The sequence below is a fragment of the Hydra viridissima genome, unplaced genomic scaffold (genome assembly GCF_058129835.1).
Source record: "Hydra viridissima isolate aposymbiotic clone 2 unplaced genomic scaffold, HvirCarnegie_v1 scaffold_8, whole genome shotgun sequence".
Classification (NCBI taxonomy): domain Eukaryota; kingdom Metazoa; phylum Cnidaria; class Hydrozoa; order Anthoathecata; family Hydridae; genus Hydra; species Hydra viridissima.
The window spans coordinates 7456435-7468970 of record NW_028324307.1 but is presented as its reverse complement, the minus strand read 5'-3'; the positions used below and the strand labels follow the sequence as shown (position 1 = coordinate 7468970).

The 12536-nt window shown below is 29.6% G+C and overlaps 2 protein-coding genes across 12 annotated transcripts in view; both read right to left on the bottom strand.

The window, feature by feature from the left end:
* The window catches only part of LOC145187201 (polycystin family receptor for egg jelly-like), a 47699-nt gene that overhangs the window by 23423 nt on the left and 11740 nt on the right, over nt 1-12536 (bottom strand). For 9 of the 10 annotated variants that reach the window (XR_016454939.1, XR_016454938.1, XM_090095756.1 and 6 more), the window contains 6 exons: nt 12258-12359; nt 7099-7581; nt 6669-6978; nt 5280-5458; nt 4849-4971; nt 162-287 (listed from right to left, as the gene is read on the bottom strand). Coding sequence is in view for 8 of the 10 variants with exons in the window: in XM_090095756.1 (XP_089951882.1) it covers nt 162-287; nt 4849-4971; nt 5280-5458; nt 6669-6978; nt 7099-7581; nt 12258-12359 (1323 nt within the window). In the remaining 2 variants the exon portion in view is untranslated. Of the gene's footprint in view, nt 1-161; nt 288-1549; nt 1573-4848; nt 4972-5279; nt 5459-6668; nt 6979-7098; nt 7582-12257; nt 12360-12536 lie in introns of those variants that run through there. The other variant, XM_090095761.1, reaches the window with a different exon arrangement.
* LOC149884815 (E3 SUMO-protein ligase ZBED1-like) lies at nt 2133-4248 on the bottom strand. Of its 2 annotated transcripts, none has more exons than XM_090095790.1 (2): nt 2665-4248; nt 2133-2459 (listed from the first exon to the last, which is right to left on the bottom strand). In XM_090095790.1, the coding sequence occupies exons 1-2, from the start codon at nt 4096-4098 to the stop codon at nt 2142-2144; spliced, it is 1752 nt and encodes a 583-aa protein (XP_089951916.1). In that variant the 5' UTR covers nt 4099-4248; the 3' UTR covers nt 2133-2141. The 2 variants fall into 2 exon arrangements, with proteins under 2 accessions (XP_089951916.1, XP_089951917.1); XM_090095791.1 differs by having other exon boundaries at nt 2199-2419.

The following is a 12536-nucleotide window of genomic DNA, read 5'->3' as shown; positions in this document are numbered from 1 at the left end:
GAGAAAATACACACAAAACAGTACTTTTCTCATGCAACAAGTCTTTTTTTAAAATTTTGCCATCATCAGGAAAATAATGAAAAAACAAGTCTTCGTTTAAAAACTAACACATTCTCAAAAAAAAAAATTTAAAAGAGACTTGTTCACAAAAGAAAGCCTACCATAGCAAGCATTCTCCATGTACATCCAACCACTTTTACAGGAGCATTCATAACTACCAACAGTATTTATGCAAAGACTGTTATTCCAAGGGCAAAACATGATATTTCCAGCGCACTCATCAATATCTTGAAAGAAAAAAACATTATCAAGTTTACATCAATGCAAGTACAGAAGAACATGTAAACAAAAGACAGGCAGCCATCACTTTTTTTTTCACATGAAGGTATTGTTTGGTAATTCATGCTAATGCTTTTTATCAATATTAGAGATTTCATTAGGCCAAATATATGTGGAGTGTTGACATATAAAGCCAATTACAAAGATTGTAAGTGCTGTGTGTTCAGAGGCAGAATTTGTTAAATGTGCTCCTCCCATGGAAGGATTTTTTTATTGAGCTTCCTAAACTCTTTAACTGAGAAAAACATTGGAGGAAAATACAGAAACTATAAAATTGGCTGGATGCCATACTCAACTATCTGGTGCACATATACTTTTAATGTTCCTTCATTTTGCTTACAGCCTGAACCACAAGTCTGAATCTCAAAATTAGCAACTATAAACATTTTGGAGAAAGAAAAAGTATCAAGAGAAGAACAATTGCTTGATAGGAGAAGACAAACTTTTAATAAAGGACTTTCAAAACAAACTGAAACTATTTTGCAAGAGAGAATTGATTTTTCATTACAGCTCAAAGAAGATCGACTTCATAAACTACTTGTAATGGTAGACCAATTGCCTGTTAATTTGCTTTCTTCTGATTTGTACTTGCTTATTTTTTTTGGATTCGATATATGCAATTACTAGAAGTTAAATGCATTAAAAATTTTTAATTTAATGGGGAAAATTTCAACAAACATTGATTAACTTTGAGTTTTCCACAAAATCAATTTTTATTTAAGAAATATTGACAATAATATTTCAAGAGAATCTTGCAAAGAGAAATTAAACTTTTTTAATTAGCTTTTTTTTATCATAAGTTACCAAGTTCAATTCCTTATTCTGATTTTTTTTTCAGGACAAAAATGTAACAAACATCATGTTCTAATTAAACAAAGAGTTAATTAAAAAATGTAACAACTTAGTAAAGCCTTGATCAGAAGATGATTTCATGGCAATTATTGTCAAAAAGATATTAAACAGAGTTACTAGGCAACAACTCCTGACATTAACTCTACATTGTGTTCAGCACTAACTCCTTCTAGGTCTAAAAATTGGATAAACATAGTTTTGAATCCAAACTATAACTTAGCCTACTACTCATAATTCTTAAATGTAGTGAACTCAGGACGCAAGGCTGAGAAACTCTAACCAGAACTACATGATAAGAGAGCTTATTAAAGTGAAGCTCCCAACAAATCTGAAAAATGTAATTACAATTGAAACATACATCTATGATTTGAAAGATTCTATCATCAATGAGGGTGCTGTAGGCTCTGTGGCAGGATGACCCTTGAAAAAAATAGCAGGATGAAACAATTTGACTGAGGATGAACCAATGCTGACAAGTGAAGCTTGAGGGAGAATTTCTCTGGTCATTTTTGTGTGTGGATGTGTGTATATTTCTTGTGAAAAAAAAAAATACAGAGAATTTTAATTTGGTAGACAAATTATATATATATATATATATATATATATATATATATATATATATATATATATATATATATATATATATATATATATATATATATATATATATATGTGTGTAAATATATATATATTAGGGCTTGCATGCGATTAAAATTTTTAATCGCAATTAATTGCACGATTAAATTTTTCGATCATAATTAATCGCGCGATTAATCGAACATTATAATTTAAATAAATAAAGGAAACAAACAGGAAAAGTTTTTTAAATCATTTGATCTATTTGCATGCAAATGATAAAACATCATAAAAAAGTTCTAATTATAGTTTATATTGTTTCTAATACAACCAATAAAAATAAAATATTTTAAAAACTTGAAACAAAAAGTTTCTTAAAGCCAGTCTTTTAAACATAATAACATGTTCAATGAATCTGGCAGCAGAGATGATCTGTGCTTGTCTGCAATGAATCCAGCGGTTGAAAACAGTCTTTCGCATGGAACTGTAGTCGCTGGAACTGACAAATATTTCTTTGCGATTGTTGCTAATCGAGGATATGAACCTTGATGTAGCTTCCACCACTGAAGAGGATCTGAATCCATTTTGGCGCAGGGTTCTTTTCGATATCGACTCACTTCATCTTCACTTGGGGAATCAACTTCATCCAGATCTGGTAGATTGAATGCCATTTTAAATTTTTTTGCTGATGGCTGTTGCAAAATAATTATTCAAATATTACCATAAATAAAGCATATAGATATTATCTAACTATTTCAATTAATATTATAGTACTCATAGAGTTTTATCTATCATTAAAACGATTATTTTAATAAATGCAATTTTGAATCTATTATTATGTCATTAGAATAATTCAATAAAAAAACAATATCAAATTTATTACTACAAAATGCTCACCTCTTTTGGTTCTTGTTCTATTGATACTGGTCTGAGGTCTGGAACAGATTCAAGAAGCTTCGATAATCTCTGCCAGACATTTGATCTTTCATTTGAAGCTATAAACGATAAATTTTTAAATCTTGAATCCAATGCTGACGAGATTTGCAACCAACTATCATTCGAAAAATCATTAAATCTGCGCTCCATTTCATTTACAAATTTTTCTTTAAATAGCGCGATGTAACGAGGATCATCATCTTGAATAACCATTTCACGTGATAAGTGGCATATAATTGGTAAAACCACCGAACTAGATACGTATTTATTACCACCTAACAATTCTGAAGCCACTTTGCATGGTTGCAAAACATCAGCAATTTTCTCCATTTTTTCCCACTCTCTTTCTGTCAAAGTCTGTAAGTAATGGTTTTGCTCATCAAGTGTTACTGTGATGGCTTTTTTATGTTTCAACATACGTCTCAGCATATCATACATGCTATTCCACCTTGTAACAACATGCTGAATTAGATTTTCTTGTGGCAGGTCGAGGTCAACCTGATTTTCATGTAATTCCATATTATTTGCTGGACTATGTTTAAAATGTCCAACAATTCTGTGACGTTTAGCTAGTGTTATGTCAAATGCAGTCTCTTCAATGGCAGATTTTATAATTAGCTGAACGGTATGTGCGAAACATGGAAGATGTTTGAAGGGAAAACTTGATACAGCCTTTACAATGTTTCTACCGTTATCAGTACCAATAGAAAATATTTTTTCAAATAATCCCCATTCATCTGCAATATTTCTGATGTGGGTTGAAACATTGTCACTGGTGTGTTGGTCCAATGTTTGATGAACACCTAAGGCAAATGAGTTCAACATCCAGTTGTTATCTATCAAATGACATGTTAAACCAAGGTAACTGACATTACCCATTGAAGACCAATGATCACAGGTAATTGCTATACTAGTAGCCATGTTTACGAGGTCTATTTTTTTTTTCTTCTCATCTTCATAGAGTGTTTGCATTTTAATTTTAATTGTGTTTTGACAGGGAAGATTGTAACTGTAGTCGGACGTTGCTGTTCGAATGACATTCGTCAAACCTGGATCTGTAACAATGTTGAGTGGTCGACAGCTACTGGCAACCCAGCAAACAATGGCTTCCGTAATTTCCTTTGATTTATCTGCAGAAATTTGTTTATTTACGCCATTTTGTGATTTAATACTGTCCTCAATTGTAAGTTGTTTTGAGGAACTCACGATCTTGTTTTGATTTTTACTAGTAGTTGCGAAGAACACGTGTTTACTGTTCAAATGATACTGAAGCGTTGTAAGACTTCGGTGATATGCAAATTCTTTGGAACGATATTTACAGATAACCAATTTTTTTGATTCGTCTTTAAAAATAAAGGCTCCGTTGAGGATAGATTGATTGCCGTTTGAACCCATAATTTAAATTATTAACAAATAAAGTTCATCAGGATAAGATATTAAAATTTTGGAAATTTAATAAATTTATTAACAAAACAACAACGCGATCAAAACAATTTCGAAAACAAAAATTATAAGGTAAGAGAGACATAATTGAGACAAATAAAACAAAATGGCATCATCAATGAGTAAACATTGATTAGAAATAAGAAAGTGGTATAAAAATTTCTTTATTGCTCAAAAATTATTTTTTGATGCTAACCAAAATTAGCATCGCCAAAATAATTTATGATCTAATCTAATCGTCAGGGTTAGGATTAGGGTTTTATGAAAATTTATGAGTTAAAAAATTTCATCTGCGTTAATTTTTTTAACTTGCGTTCAATTATTAGCGCTTTAACGCGTTTTTAACGCGTTAACTTTGCAAGCCCTAATATATAAATATATATATATACATATATATTTGTATGTAAATGGAATTATAAAATTCTCATAAACTATTAAAGAAGAAAAAAATATTTCGAAATATTTGTGCTTTTATGACTTCAACATATTTGTTAATAAATCTAAAACATATTACTTTTTGCATTACAGTCATTAAACAAAATATTCCAATTGCTATTTCAGATTAAAGAATGCTAGTGATAGTAATCAAGTAAAATCTTATTTCCATAATGGAATTACTACTGCTGCATTAAATTATGAATAACATGACAAACAGACCATTTACAAATTTATAGAACAAAAATTCATTAAATAATCATCAACCTTGACATATGGAACTTTTGTTGTCATATTGAAAGCCGTTTTTACATCCACAGATAAAATAATTGCTACTTTCATCAATACAAACTTCATTTGCACTTGAATTGCTGCTGTCCGGAAAATAACCTTTGATAAGAAAGCATATTGCCATGAAACAATATTTAAATAAATTGCACAACTTGTGCATTCATGAAGAATGCACAAGTTGTGCAAATACTTCTTAGCTTTATAAACTTATCAAATACATCATAACTTTATAAGTTTGTAAAATACTCATCAATTTTCTTAACGTCTTGATTTAGTAAAAAATAACTTTCAACTTCATCAAATAAAAGTGCTCAACATATTTTTCAAACCCTTTACTGCAGAAGAACATGAAAAATTTACTCAATTAAAAGTTTCTTCTCTGAACAATTCATGGGTATCAACTTTACCTATTCTCATAGAGGCAAACCAACTGTTAGTGATTGGCTTCAATGGATTCGTTTCGCTTCCAAGCAGTTGAACACCTATTGATAAGTTATCACCATTATTTTTTTCCCAAAACACTGTCTCCATGTAATACCGGTGGTTTGCTTGCAGAAAGACTGGTTTAGATGCTTGATTAGCATACCTACAAAATACTTCTTAGCTTTATAAACTTATCAAATACATCATAACTTTATAAGTTTGTAAAATACTCATTATTGTAATTTTAATCAATTATCTGTTATGAGATTGTTCTGCGACACAAAATATTCATTTTTCAAAACGGTAAGGACCTTTTGATGTTTATTTAATCACCTATATTATTATTAATCACCTAAAAAAACCTAAATGTCTCTATTGCAAAATTATTAATGCTTTCCACATTTAAGCACAAGCATTTTTTAGCCTGGTAGTGAACATTAATGGTGCTGTAGGTCATGGGACTTAGTGCTTTAGTCTATTTGAAACACAGATAATGATGAAACCATGACCTTGACAGCAAGAGCACCACCATACTAGTAGTTTTTTTTTCTCTGTAGCTTGTCCCCAATTAGTTAATACTAGCCAAAAGATTTTGTGTATGTGATTCAGTTGAGTCCAATCTGTAACCGGTATAATAATAAAAGATTTTTTATTAGCAAATTTTCCATATATATTATATGTTAATTTTGTAATTTTTAAGTCAAGATTTGAGAGCAGTTAATGTTCTAAGCAACCCCTGCTATAAATAACATTAATAACTTCTTTTGGTTTAAATTTTAAATTCAAAATTTAATCATGCAATTCAACTTTCTGTAGATGTTGTTAATGTCCGTAGACAAGCTTACAAGTAAGTTGTAATCTTTGATGAGCATAGACAGGCTTTGTAACAATCTAGTGTATATTTATTAATTACACAGTGCCATCAAACAGTACTGTAAATGAACTTTGTAAGACTTCAAAGTTTAGAAAACTTGAAGCTTTGATTTTGTTTGTCTTTGATGAGTTCTTAAAAAATATATCGCAAAATAAAATACAATGACAAAACGAAATATATAACAACAAGATGTAGAATAATAACAATAGTAACTTGTAATGACATTTATATTATCACACTTAAATTGTTGCAGTGTGCAAGTACAATCAGAAATAAAAAGCAAAGAAAAAAGAACTTAAACATAATTAATTATTTAATCAGAATAAAAGTCTAAGTTTCGAGATTATCATTCAAAGTAGTTAACTAATTATCAAAACATATGGTTTGTGTACAGCTTTCAAAAGTCAATAAACCATTTTATCTACAGCCAAAAACTTCTTTGTTAGAAAACTGTTGATAAATAACAACTTTACAAATCAAAATAGACATTGAAACTTACCATGTCCATGCCAAGTAATACACAGGACTTTGCTGACTAATTATCATACTTTTGTTTGCAGGATCCTCGTTAGAACTTAAATAAAACCAGCAGTAGTCATCACAGGCACTGTAAAATGTGTAATTACCAGTCATTAACGGTTGAAACCAACCTCGGATTCTTTGAACATAGTGTTCATCAACATTTAATGGTGCATCAAACACATCAAGAAAACCATAAGTATCAGGACTTCGGGGAAACTTTGTGATGTTTGTAGGATTGGGTAACTTGTTGTCTCCCAAATAAAACTCTCGCAGCAACATGCGGTTGTCTATGAAAAGTTTGCAAAGATCACAATGAAAGAGAAAAAGAAGAGATGCTATAAGAAAACAGAGTGTTCTTATAAAATACTTAAAACATTCTTTCTTTTGCAACTTTAAAGATATGTTACCTTGATCAACACCTTCAATGCACAAATTCCTGATGGTTCCATTGAGGGGATTTAACCATGGGTCAGATGCATATAGGGTCAGATTTGACAACTCTCTGGGATATGCATTGATTGCAGTATACACATTCATTCCATCCACTAAAACACTGTAACTACAAGTGCCATTCTCCAAGCATTTTTGAAATACTTTTATTGTGAGCCACGAGCCCAGCTCTACACTCTCACTTCTAGTGAAGCAAGTGTTAGCTCCCACAACAATGTCAGAGCAAAACATTAAAACTCCATTTACAATCCAAACAGCTAAAACTCTGCTGCCATTTGTATATTGATCTCCTTGTGATAATTGAACTACACTCACGTTTCCATTAATGACTTGCAATGGCTTCACTTGAAACACTATTTCATACTCTTTCCTAAGAAGCTTAAACAAAGCAATAGGGTTGTTTGTGTGCAAAATCATTTCTCTCTTTGCAGCAAAAGAACCTAAAAAAATAAAACAGAAGTTGCCATTAATGAATCACATATCAGATCAGTTTGAACACAAGTATGATGTATTCATCATACCAAAAATCCATATTTCTAGAATGCACCAAAATTATTAAAATTTTTCTGTTGGATAATATGAATTGAAAAAAAAAAACATTTTTTATCATGATTTTGGGTATTTATTCAATTAAGTTTAAGGCTGAATAAACAAGAGCCTCTGTAAAAAAGATGTAATACCAATTGTTATTTTAACAATAATCAAGCATAAATAAAATTGGTTTCTGATGAGAAAAAAATACAGAGTTTAGTTCAATATGCTTTATCACTATGAAACTTTTCTTACTCAGAGCAGTAATATTCAAACTTAAAAAGTTAAAACAAAGTCATCAAAAATTTAGCCATCAGCAACTGTGCATCTTCATCTTAAGTGTCTGTAAATGTGTACAAACAGTTCAGTTTTTTCTCTTCCTAAACAATTCCTAGTTTTGCTCTAAACCAAAGGATGAGAAAAATCTTTCAACTGTTGTAAAACATTTTCAAACTATTTTGAAAAACATTTTCAAACAATTTTGAAAAACAATTTCGAACCATTTTGAAAAACATTTTCAAACCATTTTGAAAAACATTTTCAAACAGTTTTGAAAAACATTTTCAAACAGTTTTGAAAAACATTTTCAAATAGTTTTGAAAAACATTTTCAAATAGTTTTGAAAAACATTTTCAAACAATTTTAAAGACTTAGAGTCCTTCTTTTCTATAATTCTCCACCAGCTTGTTTGCTGATGTTGCGCTTTTTACACTACCATTAGATAAATATGCAGCAAATCATCTGCCTGTGCTTGTAATTTTATTGCTTCTCTTTTTATTGACAATAAAAAAAAATCATTTGACGTCATATGCTCACCTCTAATGTTGACACACAGTGAGTGATAAAGTGAGTCATTATGCAATCTAATTGGGAGTTCAAGAGATTATCATTGGGTAGCTGTAGCATTAGTCCACCTTTTTCTATTAACCACCCCTAGTTATTTTGGAAAATTCAACAAGTAAATGTTAAAAAGTAACTTCAGTGTACATTAACAAGAGTCTCTTTTGCCATACTCAGACCTATGTCAATAGCACAGCTTTTTTTTTAACATTGGATTGTATCACAGAATATGATCAGTAAGTCAATAACAATCTAGAACTTGGTACAAACATGTCGTTGGTGATGGTTAGAAAAATGTTTATGAATTTCTATAATATGCCTTTTTCTAGACTTCGCAACAATATCCTTTTCAACTAAACTTAAAAAATGAACAGAGCAATCACATGTTATCAGTTCAGGGGGTTTAAGCATGCAAAAGTTCTCTCATTTAAGACATTTAAGACATTTCTCTCATTTAAGACATTTCATACATATGCATACATACATACATACATACATACATACATACATACATACATACATACATACATACATACATACATACATACATACATACATACATACATACATACATACATACATACATACATACATACATATATACACAGTTTGAATACAAAAGTTATCTCACGCTCACATCTTTATTAAAGGTACCTTTTGCAATTTTGATTGCATCCTTAGCAATCTAAATGCAATATTTTGCTGTTTAAGAATGGCTTCCAGCATCAACTTGAGAAATAAGAAAGAGCAATTATTGGATTTTTAAAGATAATATTCCAACCCCCTTGAATTGAGGTAACAGCACAATCATCAGCAAGATTGATTTTCATTGAATTGATTTCTACTCTATTTACCTTTACTTAGAGTTCTAAAGAAATCCTTTTTGGTGGCTTGTATCTTGGTCTATGTTTTTTAATCAGTTAGGTAAATGCAAAATTTTGGTTGAATGGTATATTTGCCAGAATGAAAAACATTCTAACTTGCAAATCCAGTTCATCCTTCTGATTACTTGTTGTAGCAACAAATTTAGAAAATGATGTTTTCCATTGCATTTTTGTTGAAGTTGAATGAAAAAAATTGAAGAAGAAGAAGAAGAAGAAGAAAAAATTGAATAATAAGAAGAAGAATAAGAAGAAAAAATTGAAGAATAAGAAGCATCACTTATAAAGCTTAAGTAACCTTGCTCTTCGTCTTCTGGCTGGTTAGACTGATTTGATGCTGCAGATATAGATGGGATTGGTTCTAATATTGTTGTATTGCTAAATACATCTGAGGAATCATTAGCACTTCCTTTTGTCCTTCTTCTGCGCTTATCCGAGTGGCTCTTAACGCTTTTTATTATTTTAATCATACTCTCTTTGTAATAGTTACATATTATTCTATTTGTTTGATCACTTAACATGGTCACTTCATTCCACTCAATAGCCTTATTTCTCCCCCTGAATGATACTTTGGCATGTTGAAGGATATGTGATCTATTTATACTTTAATATAATTAAATATTTAAAATAATATTTCTATTTCAAATTACTTTTACTCTGATAAAAAAATGCAATCAAGTTATTATTAACTAAACTATTGTATAAGAATGTAAAATTGAAAAATACCTTTTAAATAAATATAAATTGACCCAAATTAGTTACAAATGATTTGTACCAAACTATTTATTTTAGCCAAAACCCAAAATCCCAATAACCCAAAAACTCACCAAAAACCCAGTTGGATTGGGTTTTTGCTCAAAAACCCAGTTGGATTAGGTTTTTGCTCAAAAACCCAGTTGGATTGGGTTTTTACTCGAAACCCTTCTTTTTTGATTTGAGTCTTAATTTCTTCTCTGCATTTCTTAACAATATTAATATCTGAAATTTTGAATTTACAGCCTGTTAAAATTCACTAGTTGTGTTCACTAGTTGTGTTCACTACTAGTATTTACATAATCAACCAAACAAATAAATCCTAATTTTTCAACTTTATTTCATAAAAATAGCAATTAAGAAAAAAAAAAGTTTTTTTCAATTGAATCAAGTTTTTTATTATGTATTAATTTTTTAAACCTAAGACTTTTTTTTTTGAATTTACTCAATCTAATGAAAATTAGAAAGAAATTTCAAAATTATTTTCAACATTTATATTATTGTAACTATTTATCATAACACTTTGCATTAATGTACCTATACCTTAACTTTCTTAAATTTAGGAAACTTTGAAAATCACTGACAATACTTTAAACCAAATTATTCCCTAAATCTTCAGTTTGCATTCCTATTTACCAGTTAACACAGACAGCTGTGGACCTGAAAATCATTCATTACTCTATTTTACTAGCATCATCATTATATTTCAAAACTTAATGAACTAAACACAAGATTTATTACTTGTTATACACACAAAATATGTTGTCCTCCAAAACATAATCAAACAAACAACTGAATCCTAATTTTTCAACTTCAATTCATAAAAACAACAATTATTTAAGAAAAATTACTTTTTAATGGAATCAGGTTTTTACTATTAAATGTAAGGAAAAGATTAATACATAACAGGACTGCCTGAAAACATATAAATGTGTTGTTTTTGTATGTATTTGCATTTTTACTCAACAATATTAGCAAATCTGTAAACTAATCTTTTAAAACAATTCAGTGTCAGCAGTTGGTGTTGTAAAATCAGGAGTGACTATGACTTGAGATCACACTTTTGCACTGTTTTGGTATGAGAATTTTGTAGCATTAATGATTTCTGTCTTATAGTCAAGTTTGTTTATAATTGTAGGAAACAAGTTTAATTTAGCTTTTATTGAGCACATTACCAAATATTATAAGAAAGCAGTCAAACAAAAAGAAACTGCCACCAAGAAACCCCATTTACAAGGCAACTGTCTAGCAAATAATAAAGCAGGTTAATGGAGACACTGAAATATAAATGAAACAGAATTTGACAATGCTAGCAATACAATTCAAAAACTGAAACTTTCAGTGTCCAAAAAAAACAACTTTAGAGCAGTGAAAATCCTTTTATTTGCAAATGCTCATAAGCATTGGACTATTAATGACAGAAAAAGAGTATTCTGGAACAATTAATCAAAGTACAAATTGAAAAATCTTGATTGCAACTTGAAATTAAATTGACCTAAAAGTAAACATCTGGATCCCAAATTTGCAAGGGATATAATAAAGTATGAGGATGTTTTTCTGTTTTTAGCTTATACCAAAATAGTATTATGTGATCCAAAAAAGTCAAGGCCATTAATTATTGATTTGAGTATTTTTTTTTTTAATGGTTTAGCTGCATCTATTTTGGAGTTCAACAGTTTTTTTCATAAAAGTGGATGTAGTTTTTTATTGACAGAATTCATATGAAAATTAAATTTATGAATTTTCACACAATCTTGAAATCATTTAATAAGAATAAATACTATTTTATATGATTCATGAAAAAGTTGCTTATGTTTTGGAGGATAGTGTATAAACAAAAAAAAAAGAAAGCTATAAAACCTGATATTATATTGATTTTGATTTTGCTGTAATTCATTGAAGCATACATTTCATTAGACATGAAACACTTAAAACTGATTATGAAAACCCCTTATTTTTCAGACAACAATAATCCGGCAAAAAGACTTGTGGTGACAACATTTGTTCTGGATTGAAAACATTTACATTGTAACTATAATTTGTTGTATTAAATTTGTAATATTGTCAATTTGAAGCAAGTATTTAAATGTGAAGAGTGTAAAAATAATTACCAATGCTGCACATTTTTTCACAAAAGTATCCACCAGCTGTGTTCACACAAATTCCATTATTCAATACACACAGCATGCTTCCATTAGCACACTCGTCAATATCTAAACATAAAACTAAAAATTTAAAAAAAGATGTTTACAAGCAGTTTACAAAGCACCTTTATAATCTCATAAAGTATTGTTCACAACAATGATCCAAGGAGTAAAAATAAAATAACAAACTAAAGTTAAGAGAAAGTTTACTAAATACTGCACTTTTTTCAAGCAAATAAATGTCTT